Source organism: Ascaphus truei, chromosome 2 (genome assembly GCF_040206685.1).
Source record: "Ascaphus truei isolate aAscTru1 chromosome 2, aAscTru1.hap1, whole genome shotgun sequence".
Taxonomy (NCBI): domain Eukaryota; kingdom Metazoa; phylum Chordata; class Amphibia; order Anura; family Ascaphidae; genus Ascaphus; species Ascaphus truei.
Genome location: NC_134484.1, coordinates 469083141 through 469104825, shown reverse-complemented (window position 1 = coordinate 469104825; position 21685 = coordinate 469083141). Strand labels below are relative to the sequence as shown.

At 43.0% G+C, this 21685-nt stretch overlaps 2 protein-coding genes across 11 annotated transcripts in view; one reads left to right on the top strand and one right to left on the bottom strand.

Annotated features, from left to right (window-relative positions):
• The window catches only part of LOC142487972 (uncharacterized), a 102833-nt gene extending 96077 nt beyond the window's left edge, over positions 1-6756 (top strand). For all 8 annotated transcript variants that reach the window (XM_075588209.1, XM_075588208.1, XM_075588204.1 and 5 more), the window contains 2 exons: positions 406-687; positions 3545-6756. The gene's annotated coding sequence lies outside the window, so the exon portion shown is untranslated. The remainder of the gene's footprint in view (positions 1-405; positions 688-3544) is intronic.
• A 6327-nt stretch (positions 6757-13083) lies between these two features.
• LOC142487973 (uncharacterized) overlaps positions 13084-21685 on the bottom strand; it is a 36401-nt gene continuing 27799 nt past the window's right edge. For all 3 annotated transcript variants that reach the window (XM_075588211.1, XM_075588213.1, XM_075588214.1), the window contains 2 exons: positions 21051-21164; positions 13084-19838 (listed from right to left, as the gene is read on the bottom strand). In XM_075588211.1, the coding sequence (XP_075444326.1) occupies positions 15823-19838; positions 21051-21164 (4130 nt within the window). In that variant the 3' untranslated portion in view covers positions 13084-15822. The remainder of the gene's footprint in view (positions 19839-21050; positions 21165-21685) is intronic.

The following is a 21685-nucleotide window of genomic DNA, read 5'->3' as shown; positions in this document are numbered from 1 at the left end:
TGGGCCAGAAGGAGTTCTATTGTAACGGCAAATAATATAGGATTTATGTAATACAAGCCGAGCTTTTCTTCAGTTGTCGGTGCATGGAACGTGCCCAGACCTATTTTGACACACAAGTTGCATGAAAGGTTTGGAAGAGCAACGACCACGTCCTGAGACAAGTGCAAGTCGTCACCTGCACAATAATAACAATGTTCTGATTTATTCTTCTATCTGGGGATGGGTGACGCATTCATGGGGAGTGACTTTTTAAATAGAACGTCACAAAAGTTCGCCTAACAACTCCAAAGACTAGAAATAAAATCTCACCCTTATTTATAGCAGTATAGAAAGCTGGTTTCTTCTCTCATTGTTGAACGCACTTGACTTACTACAAATGTTTTTTTTTTTTTTGTTTCTTCCTAGGGTCACCTGTTCCCAGAAGTTGAGGTTAAAGGGTAGCTGGATTTGGAATCCTAAAAGCCAGTTGCGTAGATTCCATACATTCTCTTATAAGAGGTGTCTGGGCTGCGTGTTTCAGATCACAGTTGTGTAGGCCATTGGTGCATGGTCATCTTGTATGTATCCAACTCGGAAGACTTCAGGAGATCCTATACAGTGCAGCCGTTATTATGGATTAATCCGCACAGCGCTATGTGCTCTGAGTCCCAGATGTGCAAGCCAAGGAAGGACATTGTCTTGGCCACAGTGAGTGAACATGGCTCGGTTTTCTTTTCAGTTCAGTCACCTGTTGGGTAGCGAGACAGCATCTAATTATTAACCACGATGTCGCATTTAGGGCAGGTCGTTTGAGTATAGTAGCCACATGTTGCATTGGAGTGAAGATGCTCAGAGACAGTGTTGTCAACATACTTCCTAGTTCAGTGTTGGGTCTCTAAGGTCCTTACTGAATAATTTAACTTAAATTGCAGTTTTCATTCCCAGGCAGTTTTTGGCTTCGGAGCTTATTGAGTTAGGGCTGAGGTCTCCAGTTTCTATACTAGTGAGCGCCCGCCCGCACGGTCATCGCAGGAAAGAAGGAATAGAGCAGAAACGTTTGAGATGGCATTAGATTGGCAATACTGAGGCAGGCAGGCAAGGTGCTAAATAGCATTTTATTTCTATCTTGGGTGAATTCATTAAATGGTAATGCAATTTAAAGGGGCTTTTTGTAAACAACTTAACAATATCCTTGGTTTCCTTGAACAAATGTAATGAACGTGATTTGAATAATTGTGGCTTTGGCCACTTCACATTTTGGATAACTAGAGAGGTACCACGCTCTAACCCTAGAAAGTTACTGTGTGCTACCTGGGAAGTAGATCAGTACAGCAGAGAGTACACCTGTGTGCTAAGAGAAAAGAAAAGAGGTGCACCACAGTAGTGTAAAATGAGTGGTTTAAAACTAATTACTTTATTGAACGTCCTATTAAAATAAGGTGTTACATATAATTATAATATTGCATAACAAATATTAAGACAGAACATCAGAGTGCTCTTATGCTGGGCTGAACTGTCCCGATGATAAACCAGGACAGTCCTGTGAGAGCGGATTGGATCCCAGTGACTCGGTTTAGAGCAAATATCCCGATATAGTTATGTCACAAAGATTCAGTAAATCCCGGTCACTAAGTTTATGTGGTCACCTTGCTGGGAGACATCACACTGTTAGAGATCAGTGCGTGGACCCTGAAAAAGACCTACGGATCAAAACGTCGTGTATTGGCTAAATAAATTAGATTGGTTAAAAAATCCGTATGTGCCTTGTGTTGCTTTACCAACTATGTTGCAGTTCTACCTACCAATTAGGGCCGGGCATATAGGCAGCACCTGGCCCTGAGTGTTGCAATATTATGTTTTAAGTGTATACAAAGGTGGGGAGGGAGACCCCTAGCAGACAGGGAGGGAGACCCCTAGCAGACAGGGAGCGAGACCCCTAGCAGACAGGGAGGGAGACCCCTAGCAGACAGGGAGGGAGACCCCTAGCAGACAGGGAGCGAGACCCCTAGCAGACAGGGAGGGAGACCCCTAGCAGACAGGGAGGGAGACCCCTAGCAGACAGGGAGGGACACCCCTAGCAGAAAGAGCCTGCAGAGAGTTACAGAGGTGTTGCTGTGACAGGGAGAAACTGCAGTGTCCAAGCCAGTGCTGGTCTCAGGCCTGAAAACCAGTCCTGGAGGCACTGGGCAAGAAGAGAGAACAGGGTAAATCTCTGCAAGGAGGTCCCTGCAACTAGATATGCAGGGTATCCCCCAGTTGGGTATGTGTGATGTTTGTGTGTTTTGTATATTTGTGGATATACTTTTCCAATAAATGAATTTTTATAAACTCTCGGGTTCTGCCTGGCGATATTGATCCCTGGTATAGGTCCTGGTCTCCCGTGACAATAACAACTAAGTTAATGCACGAAACACACAAATTATTCAATTACTGAACGGATGTTATGCTTCCACCAAGGACTAACTAATCCTAAACAGCAGAGCGCACCACCAATCATTTAATCCAGTCTATATTTGCCGCTAGTAAATTCTCCTGACACAGTGGGGGCAACACACAGCTCACTCGGCAGACAGCTACAGTATATGACAAAGTCCAAGCCATCGGAGCAGCAATAGATTAACACACACTGCAACTTGGCTAACCGAAGGACGATCACTGAGCACTGAATGCATGACGGCCAAATAAACAGACGGTTTTGGTTAACTTGCCAGCCAGGGAGAATGTGTTTGGAGACTAGTGGCTCTCTGTGCAGAGCCCAACAACCAAAGTGCCACTGACAGAAGCTATAGCAAAACTCTACCAGGGTCCACGCACTGATCCCTAACACTGAGATATACGACTAGATGAACTAATGCTATGTATGTGTAAACAGTATATCTATCCCCATAGGCATGTGTTATCACAATACTTAGCAGTGTGATGTCTCCCAGCAAGGTGACCACATAAACTTAGTGACCGGGATTTACTGAATCTTTGTGACATAACTATATCGGGATATTTGCTCTAAACCGAGTCACTGGGATCCAATCCGCTCTCACAGGACAGTCCTGGTTTATCATCGGGACAGTTCAGCCCAGCATAAGAGCACTCTGATGTTCTGTCTTAATATTTGTTATGCAATATTATAATTATATGTAACACCTTATTTTAATAGGACGTTCAATAAAGTAATTGGTTTTAAACCACTCATTTTACACTACTGTGGTGCACCCACAAGGGACTTCTTTTCTCTTAGCACCCAGGTGTACTCTTTCCTGCACTTCACATTTCGGCAAACGTGTCAAGGTCAGGTTGATATTGGTTCTTGTAGGGACTGCACTTTACATGGGCCGGGGGGACTTAACCACATGTGCTAAATGGCAGTCAGAATCTGTGCAATAATGCCACACATGCTGGAAATAATGGGGCCAGGAGCACATTTGCAGTGATGTCCTGAAGCCCTCATTAAAAAAAAAAATCGGGGGATGGTCTTGAGCTATCTGTGGAAGATCTGAGTGCGTAATATGGCCACCTACAGCTGGATAACAATATCATTGTTCCTTTCTCCTCTCTCCCATATTCACAGGAAGAAAATCTTCAGCCTCTGATACCTTACTCTAATACCATGTGGTTGTCTGGGCTTCGGGTATCATTAACCTGTTTGATGCACATCCTGCCTCCCGGGCACTTGGCACCCCTTTGGCCATCTGCCCAATCCATTGCCAGTTAACGGCATCAATTTTCTGCCACCCACGCCAAACACAAGACTTACGTGGCTGTATTTGTCTGGAGATGAAGTGCAGCTACAAAGCCCCCTCGTCCCTTCTCTGGCTTCAGCCTGGACCCCATCAAAGCCCCCCTCACACAACAGGAATTCGTATGGAACTGGGTGATGTTTCTCCAAGCTGCGTCAATGGAAATCACACCCCCCTCTACCCCGCTCTTGCTGGATGGCCATGCTCCCGTCTTACAACCTTTATGTACAGTGGAGGGAGTGCAACCCTTTCACTGACAGAGGTGCAAGCTGGCAGCGAAACGGTTAAGTTCTTGTAGGCCATTTTGTTTTTTTAAATCCCGTTTTTGTATCCAGAGGGCCATGCTAAGCATTGCAGTATTTTGCATATGGCTCAGGAGCAAGGCTGTTAAACACAGATGTATATTTTTTAATTTAAAGAACATCGTTCAGATATATTATTAGCGTGTAAAGTGTGTGACTATGTTAATTATGGAAGTCAACAGAATGTAAATATTTAAATATTTATGTACAGATAAAGGAGACAATCTGCAGCTATAGAGACGTACTGTGTATTACACAAGCTTATTCTGTGTGATCACTTATTATTATTAATTATTATTATGATCGTGCATATTGTCTGACGAGGTCACCGGATAAGTGGGACCTACTTGTTATGTGATGAGAGGGTGTAGTACACACAGGATTCCTAGGCAACCTTGGCTATCAGAACTGTTAGGGATCCCATAAGTGAGAGACCAAAGAGGTGGATTCCAAGAACGTAATATAAATCAGCGTTTGTTAGAAAAAAGAAACCCCACTGAAATGTGTTAACCTTTAAAAACAATGTTAATCTGAACTCCCCCGTGGTTTGTGGATGAATGGAATGTTCTAAGAGCTTCGTGGAGGCTGATACTATCCATGACAACATCCTGAGTCCAATCACGTTGCTCCATTTTGGAGTGTTCTGTTCCAGATAATAATGGCTTGTACATGTTTTGCACAGCAGATGGTAAACCGCTCACCGAATTATATCATAACCAGAAACTGGTGTATAAACAGCCGGTCCATATAGGGACAAATATTCTGAACTAAAGCACAAAGATAGGAGGTCACAGGATCTCCCAAATGTCCCTATTTGCTGCAGTCAAAGGTCTGTCATTGTTTGATGGGGTTAAATACTCCCAGACTCAACCGTCTGAATGGGCTATTTTAGTACCGATTTCCAAATAGTAAATGGACAATTTTTATATGCTATGAGTAATTTAATTAATTAGAATATGAGAAGTGCAGTATTACCATACTCTATTCCTTACCTCAACAGCAATAACAACCACATTTTTTTTAGAATGGCATTTTATTACACACATTGTAAATATTCACATCATTGCGTCGATGTTCTGCATATTATTAAATCACATTGTATTATTATTGGCCAACTACAGGCTTTTATTAGTAATTGTCCTCCTACAATGCTGGGAGCATTTACGATTTGGAAATCTGTACTATAATAGCCCATTCAGACGATTGAGTCTGAGAGTATTTAGCCCCATCAAACTATGACAGACCTTTGAGTGCAGCAAATCGGGACATTTGGGAGATGCTGTTACCTCCTATCTTTGTGCTTTTGTACATTTTTTTTTCATCTGATTGGTTAATCTGGTAGCCCTGATTTTACAACACACAGTACATACCATGGGGAGGGGGGAAACAGGTTCCCGTTGGAAAAAGTGTATGTGATAAATTGCAACATGACTGTACACCAAATATATTTGTTCCTTCTGATTGTATATGGAGCTATTCACAGCCAAGGCACCATAAGTCGGAGTATAGACTTTATAACCCTGCTGGTAGCCAAGTCCCAACGCGCATAAGATCTATATTTTGCCGTTCTAGTACAGTGAAAGCTCGGACCCTATAATACAGTGCCTCTGTCCTTTTTAACTGTCATGTAATTTAAGCCTGAAATACTAACTGAAAAGCACATTAGCAAATGTCACAACATCTACCATACATAATGTTGTTATTCTTAGTTGATGGGCATTCCTAAATATGTAAGTAATCAAAGAATGCACCGTTAATTCCAAAGTTGCTGAAATCGGGGCTTAAACAAAGCAGTTTTTAGTATGACATTAGCAAGTCTTTTTTTTTTATTATTTTTTTTTTAATCCCGTGACGTTTTTATAATGCGGTTTCTGTAAATGTGCAGTTCCCCAATGTACGCTTCTTTTTTTAATAGATGTCCAGTGTCTTCACTTTTTTGCTATTTATTGTTTCCCCCCTGCTCACAGATTTATTATTATTATTATTATTATTATTATAATACAGTGTATTCTGGTTAACACAATAACCCAAAATGTCTGCTACATCCCTTCTCACTTAGCGACATATTTGGACTTAAATAGTTTGCATGGAAAGCCGTTCTGTGCTGCATGAGGGGATAAAGCAAGGGAGTATAAACCGTGGGAGTTCCCATGTGAACACTCTACTGCAGGCTTTGGGCCTTTTTCCTTTTTTTTAAAAAAATTTTAAAACCGAAATGACACAATATTTTTGATTTGGGAAAAGTGAAATACAAATCACCCACATTCTCTGTTGGGGGGGGGGGGAGGAAAGAGCGGTTGAGTGTTTATTATTTAATGTGGGGGGGAGGTTGGAAGACCACACGTTTAATTCAATAAGAAGCTCCTGCACCGTTTCTCATTGAATTGTGTGATCGGGACGGAAAGATCATTTCTACAAAAACCTGGTGTCGCACATTGACCCTTTCACTGCCAGCGTGGCCTTCACCTCAACGCGCCACATTCAGGGAAATTAATACGAATATTTTTGTCTCTTCTAGTTTTGATGTAATCTGGGTGGCACTTTTAAAAAAAAATACCCCTTTCCGCACCAGAGCGTCCTGCCACGCGTTGCCAATCACAGGCCGCTCCGGCGCTGAAACGGGTGTGAGGTCACGTTTGTGGGTAACGCATGAAAATGGGATTGTAGGGAATACTGCCGAAATCAACTGATTTTTTTTGTTTTTGTTTGTTTAATTGGAAAATAAACACCGTCTACCTCAATCTTTCATCAGCTCTGCGTCTCATTTTACAATGATCGATTTCTTTATCTAGCGCCCGCTAGAAGTGTGCATGAGTCGTGGTCTTTGTTCAGAATGGTCCTGTGCTCCGGAAGAGATCTGCTCCGTTCAAATGAACGAGACAAAAATATTCTCCAACATGGAGAAGATGACGTCAGATCATATTATACGGGCCTGATTAGTCCCAGTTTACAATCAAATTGGGGTGATTCGCCCGAGGTCCCAAGGAGAACTGACCGGGTTATAACACGGGTTCCCTGGTGTACCTTTGTGATTTGATGCGTGCACTGGGTTGGATGAACCTTTTACAGGTGATGTGATAGGTTCTTATTTGTGAAACAGGGATAACGAATACCGCCTCGTAATAGGCGCTGCCGACCACTCACCCATAAAGTCCTCTTTTTGGGACCTTCATTTATTGTAGCTATATATTTATATTTCTTTGGTGTATGCAGCAGAAACGAAGACTATTGGATTATTGCACCCAGAATTTACAAGCTCGTTTATAGACGTCGATTCGGAATCTCAGCCATAGCTGCTTCGCATGGACAGATACCTCCCCCTCCATGCAACTCTGAACCATGTTTACTAACCCGAAGAGTAGCTGTCTCAATAGGGCTGGGGCTAAATCTGTCAGATTTAATATTCTGCCCTACTGTAAACCTTAAACACGGCCATGTCAGCCGAAATCCCAAACTATACCCCGAGCTTCATTTCCGCTGAAAGGGAAAAATCCCAGCTATATGAAGATAGGATGATTTCAGGTTAAACCCCAGAGACGCTCTGTTGTCTGGATTCACACTAAGTGAATAAGATAGATGCTAGCACCCAAATAGTTAACACAGAATTGACAGAGAATCGGTAAAGAAATGCAGTTTTCTGGTTATATAGAAGTCGCAAGGTCGTTAATACAAGAGGCCATAGAATTTAAAGCTGCAGTTCAAGCAATATCCTGCATGTGTGTGTTTATTTGAATAAATCAGTTCTGTAGAAAGGAAAAAATACTTTTAGCATTTTCTGTTTTAAAAAAACAACAACTTTGAAAGACCAATTTTCTTGTATTCTATTTTAACAAGCATGTTTGTTCCTATAGCAACCATTTACATTCCCCAGATCTAAAGATGTCGCCAAACTTCGCCGATCAATAGACGGAGAACGAATTGACCGGCAGCTATGTAGTTCTTTAGGTAACTAGAGATTGCCCACATGAAACTATTGAAGTGAGGGGGAAAAAAAACGGGAGCTTGAACTGCAGCTTTAAGGAGTAGATATAATGAGGCACGACTTGTCTATAGACAGGAATGAGGTATAGTGGGGCCCTCTGGTAACTCGTTCATAATTGTGACGTCGGGGCGCACGCACGCACGCGACCACGACGTCACTCGCACGTTGCGCACACAGGAAGCGACGGAGGGATGGCTGTGATGTTACGTGAGCGTTTCGCCCTCATTGGCTGAACCGCTCACGTGACACGGCGTCACGTGGCAAGAGTAGTTTCAAATGTCTGGTCAAAATTTGCACGCTTGGATGCATCGGTCACGCGCACTGTGTGTGCGCTCAATGGACAACAATTTGCTTTGGCATGCGTGGCCTTACAGACAGGCTAAAACCAAGGCTTTTCTTACTACAGGCAGTCCTCGCTTTACGACGAACGGTTCATCCGACGCTTTGCAATACATACCAATGGGCATTTTTACGATGCCAAAACGGCTTATCTGACGCTTATACGACGCCTTGCAAAGTTTCTATAATAGGCCAATCACAACGCTGCAGGCCAGGGAAATCGTCCAGCTCAGTCTGTGAAGGTTTAGTGGTGTTTTTATGCCCTTAACCATGTCTGATAAAAGCAAACATGCCAGTGATGTTGCTCAAAAACGTAATAGAAAACCTGTTACTTTAGAGCAGGCCTGCACAACACGTGGCCCGCGGGCCGATTGCGGCCCGCCTGCACTCACTGTGCGGACCGCGGCGGCTTTCTGCTCTCAACCCTCCCTCCCGAGTCCGCGCCCCCCGCCACTCGCGAGCCCGCTGTCACCCTCCCCCGCGAGCCCGCTCTCCCCCTCGCAGGGTAGCAGCGCGCTCTAGCATTGAGGCACTTCCTGCCTGCTGCTTGCTAGAGCGTGCGTGCAGTCCTGCCTGCTGTGCCGCTGCCTCCTCCACCACAGGGAAGGGGTGGGGGGGCGAGATGATGTGATTTGAAGTGAGGGGGGGGGTGATTTGAAGTGCAGAGGAGGGTCATTGGAGGTGCAGGGGAGTGTCATTGGAGGTGCAGGGGGGTGATTGGAGGTGCAGCGGAGGGTCTTTGGAGGTGCAGGGGAGGGTCATTGGAGGTGCAGGGGGGGTGATTGGAGGTGCAGGGGGGGGTGATTGAAGGTGCAGGGGGGGGTGATTGGAGGTAGGGGGGGGGTGATTGGAGGTGCAGGGGAGGGTGATTGGAGGTGCAGGGGAGGGTGATTGGAGGTGCAGGGGGGGTGATTGGAGGTGCAGGAGGGGTGATTGGAGGTGCAGGAGGGATGATTGGAGGTGCAGGGGAGGGTCATTGGAGGTGCAGGGGGGGTGATTGGAGGTGCAAGGGGGGTGATTGGAGGTGCAAGGGGGGAGAATGATGTGAGGTGCAGGGGGGAGAGTGATGTGAGGTGCAGGGGGGAGAAGGATGTGAGGTGCAGGGGGGAGAAGGATGTGAGGTGCAGGGGGGAGAAGGATGTGAGGTGCAGGGGGGGTGGGATGTGAGTGGTGTGCCGGGGGTATTGTGTGTTTGATGTAGAGGGAGCGTATTATGTGTGGGGGTGAGGGGGAGAGATGGGTGTATGAGAGATAGATGGGGAGTATCGCAAGGGTTGATAGTGAGGGGTTCTGGGGGAGATAGGATGATGATGAGGGGTGCTGGGGGAGATATATGAGGATGACGATGATGATGAGAGGTGCTGGAGGAGAGATGATGATGATGATAATGATTTTACCCGTGCAGCCCAAATTTTTTTTCCTTGGAGCAGTTCGGCTCTTCTCGTTTTACGAGTTGTGCAGGCCTGCTTTAGAGGCAAAATTAAACATCATGAAGCGCTCTGAGAAAGGAGAGACCAATACAGAAATTGGCCGTGCCTTTGACCTTGGACTTGCGTGTTCCTCGCACAACAATTGTGACAATTATAAAAGACAAGGCCAGAATATTGGAGCAGATTAAGGGCTCAGCTCCTATGCAAGGCACGACAATAAGGCAATGTGATGGATATATTGCTGAGGTAGAAAAACTCCTCATCATATGGCTGGAAGATCAATCCCAGCGTCATGTGCCCATTAGTTTCGCCTTAATTCAGGCCAAGGCATTGAGTCTTTATGAGGACATTAAGCACCAGCATGGAGAAGGGTCCACGGATGAAACGTTCACTGCAAGTAGGGGCTGGTTTATGTGTTTTACAGACAGAGCAAACTTGCATAACATTAAAGTGACCGGGGAAGCTGATAGTGCTGATAAGGAGGCAGCTAAAACCTTCCCTATTAAATGAGCAAAAATTATAGAAGATGCTGGCTATTGCGCTCGTCAAGTTTTCACTGTAGACGAGACTGGGCTCTACTGGAAGAAAATGCCCAGTAGAAGCTACATTGCAAAAGAGGAAACATCTATGCCTGGTTTAAAAGTGGCAAAGGACAGGCTGACTCTTCTGCTTGTATCAAATGCTGCAGGTGATTTAAAGCTAAAACCTTTGCTTGTTTACCAGGCAGAAAACCCTAGGGCATTCAAGGGTTATGCAAAGAGCACACTCCCAGTGATTTGGAAGTGTAATCGTAAGGCATGGGTAACAGGGAGCCTTTTTGAGGACTGGTTCCAACACCATTTTGTTCCAGCTGTGCAATTATATTGCACAACGCGAAATCTTGCTTTTAAAGCATTGCTGCTCCTGGACAATGCTCCTGGCCGTCCCGTGTTCCTGGACAATGCTCCTGGCCGTCCCGTGTTCCTGGACAATGCTCCTGGCCATCACGTGTTCCTGGTTGACTTACATCCAAACATTATGGTGGTGTTTATGCCCCCCAACACCACCTCATTGATAGAGTCGATGGACCAGGGGGTTATCGCTTCATTCAAGGCCTACTATCTTAGACAAACATTTGCCCAGGCCATCAGAGCAACTGATGCGGGGAGGTCCAACCTTAAAAGTATTTTGGAAGGGTTACAACATTCTCCATGCAGTGAGAAACATCGGAGAGGCATGTAATGAGGTGAAACAATCCAATTTAAATGGAGTTTGGCATAAATTGTGCCCTGATTTTGTCTCAGATGTCCAAGGCGTTACAGAGACTGTTGCAGAGGTTACAGAAACTGTTGTGCAAATGGGCAGAGATCTCAAGTTAGAGGTGGAAATCGAAGATATTGAGGAGTTGCTCGCCTCACATTCTAACGAGTTGAGCATTGAAGACCTGATGCAATTAGAGCAGCAAAAAAATTGCTGAATAGTTAGCATGTTAACGTTTAATGTGTTAACGCAACCACATAAAATATATGATTTTGCATCTAGACATTTTTCCAACACTTAACACAAAGCCACCAAAGGACCTGGAGATATTTGAGTCAGAGATCCACACAAATTTCAAACAAGAGCTAAAGTATAGTACATTATGCAAAACTTATGACACTGTTACATGATTCGTTTAAAATGTAATCAGACCTGAGATCCATGGATGAGGTACACAGATTTTTTTTTTTACAATTCGGATCTGATCCTAATTTAGCTCTTCTATATTTCTTTCTTTTCTAGAACAATCCCCCAAAGCCACGTACACCCCCACTCCATCCCCCCAACCCACGTTGAATCCATTGATTCTTAGTAACCTCGGCTCTTTGTACCCTCCCTTCCCCCTCTTTTCCTTTTCTGTACCAATGTTCTGAAGATTATATTTCAATCAACTTTATGTTGAAATAAAATGAGTAGCCGGCAGTAGCTCATGCATGCCGTGTCTGCGCTGGTCTTTGCCTAATCACTTGTGCCGAATTCCAGTGGTTACATTGCCGAAAATTGGATTTTCGGGCAACTTTTTGAAAGTTGTATTGGTCCCAAAGTTGATAGTCTGTTCTAAAGACTAAAAAAAATGATTAATCGTAAATATGTACAGGCAATAAAGTGGTTTAACCCCCCTCATCTTAGCATAGGGGGCAGCAATGTGTTTGCCAGTGAAGGGTTAAAACGGCTGTCCTTCCATAAATAGATTGTTCATAAATGTTGCCAGACGCTGCAGTTATACTGGCTGCTGGAGGGACGCTGACCCCATCAGCAATGATCTTTCCCCTAGTCCAGGGGTTCTTAACCTTGTGTATCTTAATCACCCCTAGAGGGACCAACAAGGTCCCCAATCACCCCATACCAATAATTTTATATATGACGTACCGGTACCATTTCGATATTTTGGTTTCATATGCCAGCAAAAGCATCAAGGACATCATACTTGACACAGGTACAAAGTACAAATACCAGTAGGTAGATGAAAAAAAATGCCATTTAATGCTACAAGAACTGAACAAAAAGAAACCTCAAATTGTTAAAAAAAAAAAAAAAAAAAAAATCAGTAGTTTGACTGAAATGTTTAGTATAGGTCCCTCTGTTTTTAGTAAGTACGTGTAACGAGCAGAGACGGAAACTAATGGGTGGCTCCCTATGGACCACGCCTTTATGTGGCGGGAGATAAAGAAACGTTCACACCATGTATCAGCCACGTTATTATAGAAGAATAAAAAGTAATACAACGTTACAAATAAAGAATGGAAACACGTGTGTCGAGTTTTTTTTAACTTAATATTTTAACACTCAAAAAATTAAATCTTCAACAAATCCCAGGACCTTCTCAATCACCCCCTAAACCCCCTATGGGTGAAATCACCCCTAGTTAAAAAAACCTAGGCAAAGTGTCATATTTATCGCGACTCATTTAAGAGGGACCCCGCCCTCCAATTCAGATTATGGGGAGAATAAATAAAAATCAATGCCTGTGAACCGTTATCATTCATTATTGATGATTTCTAAATTATCTTTAACATGCTTCAGATTTTCAGGAGTTCTTATGTTTCATATATTTGCCACTAAAGAGAACCCACCACAAAGGCCAGAATAACGGTGATCATTCCATGTTCATTTCCAACCTTCACATTCATTATCATCCTTACAGGGAAGGTCTCTTGACATTTATGTCTTATAAATCAAGTGTACACGCCCCCAATTAGCAGTGTAGAGAATCTTAACTCGATATGTGGATGTCGCAGTTCAAAGTATTTATCCAGTATCCACAGATTGGTAAGAAGAAAAAATTCAAACAGTCCCAATCCATAGAAAACCATGTCAGTGTTTATTAGAAAAAAATATCCTCAGCACATTTCATTGTTCTAACATTTTTAAATAGTTTGAAAAATATTTGTTTTCACTTCCTGTAGTGCAGAATGCTAGTAGCTATTTCGCTGGTAGTGATATCTTTTAGTGGGCTAACATTAATACATCTAAAGAAGAGATTTGAGAGGTAACATGCGTTCTAACGTTAACGACATCTGTGAATAACTCTACAGCTGCTCCGTCAAAAGTGCCTCCCGCCTGAAGAAGAGATCTGTGTCATTCTGGGTGTAGGTAGTGTTGAATAACGAGAGAAGGGTCTCCACTCTGGAGTGGGATTACCCAAAGTAATGAAGCATTACTCACATAGCCAGACATGGATTGTATTTGTAGGACAAAAAGCAAGAGGATTACACATTTCAGACGCGTATATAACATGGAAAAAAAACAGGATGATACAATGTTAAAGGATCACACAAAAAATCCTCATATGGATTGTGGTGCCAAAGCTAAAAAATATACAGAATCACGCACAGCCCTTCATCAGGTCAGGGAAAGAATATATAATTAAAGACTTACATGCAGCTCTATAAGAAACATGAAAATGATACGTTACAGGCCAACACAAAGCAATTTATCAAGCCAAACCAATTATACTTTTATAACAAATAGTACTTCAATAGGTGGCTTGAGCTTAACCATAGTGTTCTTTTGCTTTGCTCCATAATCCAAAGTCATCGTTTTCAATATGCGAGTAATGCTTTGTGTGTGTGTGTATATATATATATATATATATATATATATATATATATATATATATATATATATATATATATATATAGATAGATAGATAGATAGATAGATAGATAGATAGAGAGAGAGATATGGATGCACCTTGTTGTATTCCCCTTGACACTGATGAAGTATGAACATGTGTCACACACACACGTACAGCTAGATTTTACCCCCATTACATTCTTAAACTCCATGTTTTTTTTTTGTTCCTTTCAACAAGTCTTTGTATTCTACATACAAGTTTCGTAACCAGTTGCGAGAACGTGAGACTGTTCATTTCCAATGACATACAGATCAGTTCTCGTGTCCTGGTGTTTGTAGTAGGTTAGTCAGATTCCTGCGTGCAACCCATTATAAGGCTGCTGCAGCACGTGGTTTAACTGTCTAAAAATGAACCTGCTGTAAAATAAGCACTGGGTAAAACTGATGAGCAGAAGAACTTGGTTCGGGCCATCTTTACTTCACTGCCAGCCCCTCTGCTAAAAGTGGTCAAATGTAATAAGGTATGTAGTTATCTGAGATCATATTATATTGTGTGCGATATATATATATATCTATATATATATCTATATATATATATATAGATATACAGTGTTCGACAAACCTATACATTTGCTCGCCCCGGGCGAGTGGATTTAACTCCCGGGCGAGTAAATATTTGCCCAAGCAGCACACGTTTGGTACTAGGTGGCGAGTAGATTTTTTTGTGTGGCGAGTAGATTTTTTGGTGATTTGTCAACCACTGTAGATACAATATATATATATCTATATATATATATATATAGATATATATATGTCTTTATTTATATAGCGCCATTAATGTACATATACACACACACACAGCACTCTAGTTACACTTATTAAAGTATCCAGTGAACGCCTGATGAACAACACACACACACACACACACACGCCCTCATGCTTAATCAAAAAAAAATATTACAGGGTTGAAGCAGAGGGTTTCTGGAGCTGAACTGTGTTCATTTCAGCATCTAGGGACCGCCTGCTTCCAGAGATACTGGCATCCCCTATGGAGGTAAGTATCTCTGCAAAGTTTAAATGTCCTGGTCACGTGGGCAGAAGGAAGCCCAACTGGAAACTTCCTATTGGCCTGCGTGATGCGGGACATTTCAATGCCACCATTATGTTAGGCACACAGTTCCCTGGCTGCAGAGGTAAGTATCTCTGGAAGCATGGGGTCAATCATTTTACGTGCAGGCATTTCACGTCAAGGCACTAAAATGAGACAATTATGCGTCCCAACAGACCTTTCTGGGACAACATGAAATAAGAGACAATCACACACAAACGCACACATGCTCCTTAATGAATTTGGTTGGGTAATTTTTCCCATTTAGGATGGGCTACTTTTGGGCCGGAAAATACCTTACAGCCCAATCACTTAAATGGGCCTTAAAAGGCCATGTTTACTAAGCTATGCTAGAAAGTCTTACAGAGTAGCACTGCTTAGTAAATAGGACCTAATATCAATCTTTTTCTCCATAAAGGGAACTAAAAACATATATAAAAATAATACAAATTGGGACACCAATAATTACAGCTGTGGCCCCCATTACATGCTCTCCAATTCCTTACAACCACATACGAGACATTGCTACCGTGGGGACAAAGCTGCTGTAAGTTCCTGCTATGAATTAGAAAGGAGGGATCCACAACATGGATTATTAGTTTGTAAAGCTCTGTACTTTGGAACTATTTGAAGATGCAAGAATGGAGTAGCAGCTTTGGATGGCTGGAAGAGTACATAGTTACTCAGGACCATTAAACAATAAAAACATGTCCATTTCAAAGAAGGTGTCTAGAATGTTGCCCAACCCCAAAAGGCCTTTTTCCACATTTCTCCTGTCGGCCTTCAAATACTACCTTTCATCAATTCTCATGTTTTAGTTGGGAAGAACATACCCCAGCCTGAGACTTTTTGGTTATGAGGCTGCTTCTGACATCATGCTTGAGGTTTCCCCAAGCAAAGTCGGACTTCTCGTGAGATCTTGAGAATGCGCTTTCCAAGCAAATTCTGAGCTATAGAACAGACTGCTGTCATATTCTGCGTGTTGATATGGCCTCCCTAACGAGCACATGCGCTGGTGTCTGACGGAAGCGGAGTGTGTACTAAAGCTCCTTTCACATGCGCTGCATGAATAGGGCCTCTCCCCTGTGTGGATCCTCAGGTGTTTGACCAGGTCGGATTTCTGAACAAACCCTCTGTCGCACTCGTTACATTTGTGTGGCCTCTCTCCTGTATGAGTTCTCGTGTGTTTGACCATCGCTGATCTGTCAATAAAACTTTTCTCGCACACATTGCATTTGTAAGGTTTTTCTCCTGTATGAATCCTCAGGTGTTTGGCAAGATCCGAGTTTTGGATGAAACACTTCTCACACGTGGGGCACTGATAGGGTTTTTCCCCGGTGTGTCGCCTCACGTGCTTAACAAGAGCTGACCTTTGACTGAAGCTCTTCCCACACTCGTTACATGTATAAGGCTGCTCACCTGTGTGCATTCTTCGGTGTTTCAGGAACACAGACCTGTGTGTAAAGCTTTTATTGCAGTCCAGGCAAATATGTGACTGACCCCTTGCCAACGTTCTCTTGTGTTTAAGTACAGAAGGATAGGAACCGTTCAAACCATTGAGTAGACTGAATGGTCTTATTACAGGTTGACTATCCTCTTGTTTAACAATATGTAACTTTGGTATCAAACTCTTGGGCTCATCTTCTGATTCACCCCAGTAAGTGACTTGGTGTTGCATTACAGCAGAATCTCCAGTGAAGCTTCTCTCAACTTCAGCACTCTCCTCTCTTCTGTGAGTTCTCTGATGTTTGGAAAGAGCAGACTTTTCAACAAAGCTTCTCCCGCAGTCACTGCATTTATATGGTCTCTCCCCAGTATGCGTCCGATAATGCTTAACAAGATCAGATTTCTGAATGAAGCTCCTTTCACACTGGGTACACTTGTACGGTCTTTCTCCCGTGTGGATTCGCACATGTTTAATCAGTACTGATCTATGAGCAAAACTCTTTCCACACTCACTGCATTTGAACTGCCTTTCTCCTGTACTAGCGATAGCACCATGCTTTGTATAACCTACTCCATTTCCATGCCCAGGGATATTTATATCACTAGGCAGGTTCTGGTTAGAATCAATGTTTGAAACAAAGTTTGGCTGAGTAATACGTGCCCTTTCGTCATCGTGACTTTTCATGTGTTTAACTAGATTGGAGCTCTGGCTAAAGGTTTTACCGCACTCATTGCATGGATAAGGCTTCACTCTGCTGTGAATTCTGCGGTGTTTGATCAGAGACGACCCCTCAGTGAAACTTTTGTCACACTCTGGACAGTGATAGGGTTTCTCCCCGGTGTGGATCCTCTGGTGCTTTACCAGATCAGAGTTCTGAATGAAGCACTTCCCACACTGCTCGCACTTATAGGGCTTTTCCCCAGTGTGAGTCCTCATGTGCTTTGTAAGGGCCGATCTTTGAACGAAGCCTCTGTCACATTCATCACATGTGTACGGTCTCTCCCCAGTGTGGGTCCTCTGATGCTTTACTAGATCTGAGTTCTGGATGAAGCCTTTGTCGCATTCTGCACACTGATAGGGCCGTTCCCCTGTGTGAGTCCTCAAATGTTTAACCAAGTCAGAGGTCTGAAAAAAACTTTTATCACACTCGTTGCATGGATAGCGTTTCTCTGTGCTATGAGTTCTCAGATGCTTGATAAGAGCAGGTCTTTGCAAGAAGACCTTGTCACATTGTGCACAGTGATATGGATCATTCCCCTCCCTTGTACCACGACTCAGTTTTTGAGGGTTGGTAATGATTATTTCATGGAAAGCTGTCACATTAGCTGGGTTTTCTACACTATGGATCATGATGTGTTTGACAAGGTCTGAGCTTTGAGTGAATTTCTTCTCACACTGTGGGCACTGATACGGTCTCTCACCAGTGTGCGTCCTGCGATGTTTCACTAGAGACGACCCTTCTGTGAAGCGTTTGTTGCATATCGTACAGTGATATGGTTTCTCCCCAGTATGGATTCTCTGGTGCTTCACTAAATCAGAGTTCTGAATGAAGCATTTCCCACATTGCTGACACCCGTATGGCTTCTCTCCCGTATGGCTCCTTATGTGTTTGGTTAGAGCGGACTTCTGGATGAAGCCCTTCTCACAGACACTGCATTTATATGGTCTTTCTCCGGTATGCGTTCTATGGTGTTTAATTAGGGCTGATCTCTCTGTGAAGTTTTTCTCACACTGGTAACACTGATGAGGCCTTTCCCCAGTATGAGTCCTCAAATGTTTGAGGAGGTCAGACTTCTGTATGAAGCTCTTCTCACATGAAACACATGGGAAGGGTTTCTCTCCAGTGTGAGTCCGGATATGCTTCACCAGATCTGAATTCTGAACAAAGTTTTTATCACACGCTGTACACTGGAACATCTTGTCTCCATTGTGCAACTTCTCATGTTTTACAAAAGCTGACCACTGGCTGAACTTCCTATCACATTCTATGCACTGAAAAGGACCAGAGATGGAGGGACCATTATGAAGGTTAGAATCCAAGCTTTGCCGTCTTGTGTGCACTCTCTGATGCTTCACCAGGTCCGAGTTCTGAATAAAACCTCGGTCACATTGTGAGCATTTATAAGGACGCTCGCCTGTGTGTATCCTCAGGTGTAATATTAAATTTGACCTCTGAGTAAAGCCTTTCCCACAGTCACCGCACTTATATGGCTTTTCCCCAGTGTGAGTCATCTGGTGCTTTGTCAAAGCAGACCTCTGTGCAAACCTTTTCTCACAATGGAAGCACTGAAAAGGACGCTCCCCTGTATGTGTCCTCTGGTGAATAACAAGGTCAGATTTCTGAATGAAGCCCTTTTCACATACTGTACACTGATAAGGCCTCTCTCCTGTGTGGGTCCTCAAATGCTTCACTAAATCGGAATTCTGAGTGAAGTTTTTGCTGCAATGTGTGCACTGGTGAGGCCTCTGTCCTGAGTGGGTTTGTTGGTGTTTTATGAAAGAAGTCCACTGATTAAAGGCCTTTCCGCACTCGGCACAAGTATAAGGCGTGTCTGCAACTCGGATCATCTCATTTTGTGAGCTGAGAGGATCCAAGCTTCTACTAGATTTTTCTGGGTCAGCATGCTGGAATTTTCCACTTTGTGTGTGTGTCCTCATATGTTTAATGAGGTCAGAATTCTGGATGAAGCTTCTACTGCACTCTGAGCATCTGTATGGCCGGTCAGTGCTGTGCGTCCTCTTGTGTTTGATTAAGGCAGAGCTTTCTGCAAACCTTTTATCACACAAGGGGCACTGGTATGGCTTCTCCCCAGTGTGTGTCCGCAGGTGTTTCACCAGATCAGAGTTCTGGATAAAGCTTTTAGCACACACAGAGCAGTGATAAGGCCTCTCGCCTGTGTGTGTCCGGCGATGCTTAGTCAGTGCTGACCTCTGATTGAAGCTTTTTGGACAGTCCAAGCACTTGTACGGCCTTTCGCCCGTGTGGGTCCTTTGGTGGTTGATGAGAGCTGAACGCTCTGTAAAGTTTTTCTCACAGTCTATGCATTGATACGGCCTCTCTCCAGTGTGGGTTCTATGGTGCTTCATCAGGTCTGACCTCTGTATAAAGCTCTTCTCACAGTGAGTACACTGATGAGGCTTCTGCCCCTTATACGTCCTTTGGTGTCTCACCACAGCAGCATAGCAACTAAAGCTTTTCCCACAGTGGCTGCAGATATGAGGTTTGTCCCCCGAGATCTGTCTCTGCTCTGAACCAGCCTCACGTTCCATGGCTCCTTCCACCTGCTCCATAGTTTCAGTCTTCACTATCAGGAAGCTATTAAAATCCACCCCTTCTTCCTCATTCTCTGATGGAGTTACATCTGGTTTGCAATCCTCTGCTGCTTCTTCCACTTCAACTTTTATCTTCTCCCGATTCTCACCTGTCAAATTAAAGATAAAATCCTATTAGTTACGTATCACTAATTTTGGGAGCTTCCTCTGCTGTCTGAGAATGAACATGCTGCGTTATATGATGTCATCAGTTACCTTATGTGTCTCAGGTGCCAACATTAAGCTGCAAGATTCTCAGGGTGGAAACCTGGACCTGAGAAGCCCGATGTATAATTACCATTACTGCAAACACCCAGTTGCACTTCGCAACATGTACTACACGTGTGCAATAAAGTGAGCCCCGTCATCCATGTAACATCTGCACTACTCTTTTTATTTATTTTATTATTAGCTCTTTAGTGAATTAAAGTTTTTCATAGAACAGAACTATATATAGGTAATGGCGATAGGGAAGGTTACAGAAATCAGAGAGAAAATGTATAGCATATTACATTTGTTGCCAAGAAAAGATTTCAAATCAGATTGCCCAATTATGGATATAAACAAGGGTGCAATGAGGTATACCAGTATATTAAGAAATCAATACCAAGCACTGTGTTCTTTGTACATTTATAGAAGCAGAAGGAAGGTGTACTGTTTAGTCACGGGTCCCAGACTACTAGAAGTGTCATTTAATAATGCTACCGTTTTTCCACACAGATCACCTCTCAGGCACGCTGGGTGATTTGAGAGGGTTCGTAGGGAATGGGGGGGGATTAGAGTTTTTGATTTAGCGCGAATTATCTTAAATCATAAAATACTGCACAATTTCACTAACAGACTCATTAAATTTGCTAATGAAACAAGAACTAGAGAAAGTTAGTAGGATATTGTCTGTGAAGAAATAAAGCTTATACTGCTCCCTATTAGAGCTGGACCTAAAATATTGGGATTGTTTCTAATAGCAATAGAAAGTGGTTCTCTGGAAATAGCAACAACTAATGGTGAGAGTGGCCACCCCTGTCTTGTGTCATTAGTTATAGTTAATCGAGGAACACGTGGAAGCTGAAGCTTTTACACAGCTCTGCACTACTCGTAATGGCTGGTTCATAAATATATTAATAATACTTCTTTAAATGAAGACAGAAAGTATAATATCATATCACTAATTACACACAATCTCCAGATGTAATTATTCTAACGGAGTACCTAACTGAGAAAATAATACAGCAGTGATTCCAGTATTGTGGTAACCATAAATATGTTGGACAGGATCTTTTACTCCTTCTCTGCCCATGGAGCAGCACTGAAATACTACTCACCTGTGTTTAAAAAAAATTCATTCGCCTTCTCTTCAGGATAACAGCCATTCCCAGACAGGGGCTCTTCTCCGCCTTCAATCATGGATACAATTTCAGGCTTTATTGTGAGATAACCTGTGAGGGGAGAGAGATGCACAGACTCATTGAGATGGGGTGGTGAGAAGGAGGGGACAGTGACAGAGCATAGAAGAGCAGACAGACACAAATCCACACATCATACCATGGAAATGTTCTGTGTTATAGCACATCCACAATAAGCCAAGATTACACTAGCATATGGTATTACTTATCTGTTTAACTAATAACAGCACCATAATTACTTTACAACAAACAAAAAGATAACTAATCAATGTACACAAAGTAGTACAGTATTAACAAATCATTATCATTAAGAGATAAACACCATCGAAAAGTTACAAGTATTAAAAAACTTAGTCAACAATTTTTGTTAAAAAAAATAAGTAAAAGGTCACCTACATTTAAGCAATAAATATGTTACTGCTCTTAACTTTTTGCTGCTATTGCAGAGCAATGTGTGGCTGACCTTTCTGGCATCAAAGGGGTTAACACACAATCCCACCTTCTGGAGCTGAAGGAAGAACACTGAGCAGATCCCATCACACAGAGTTAGAAAC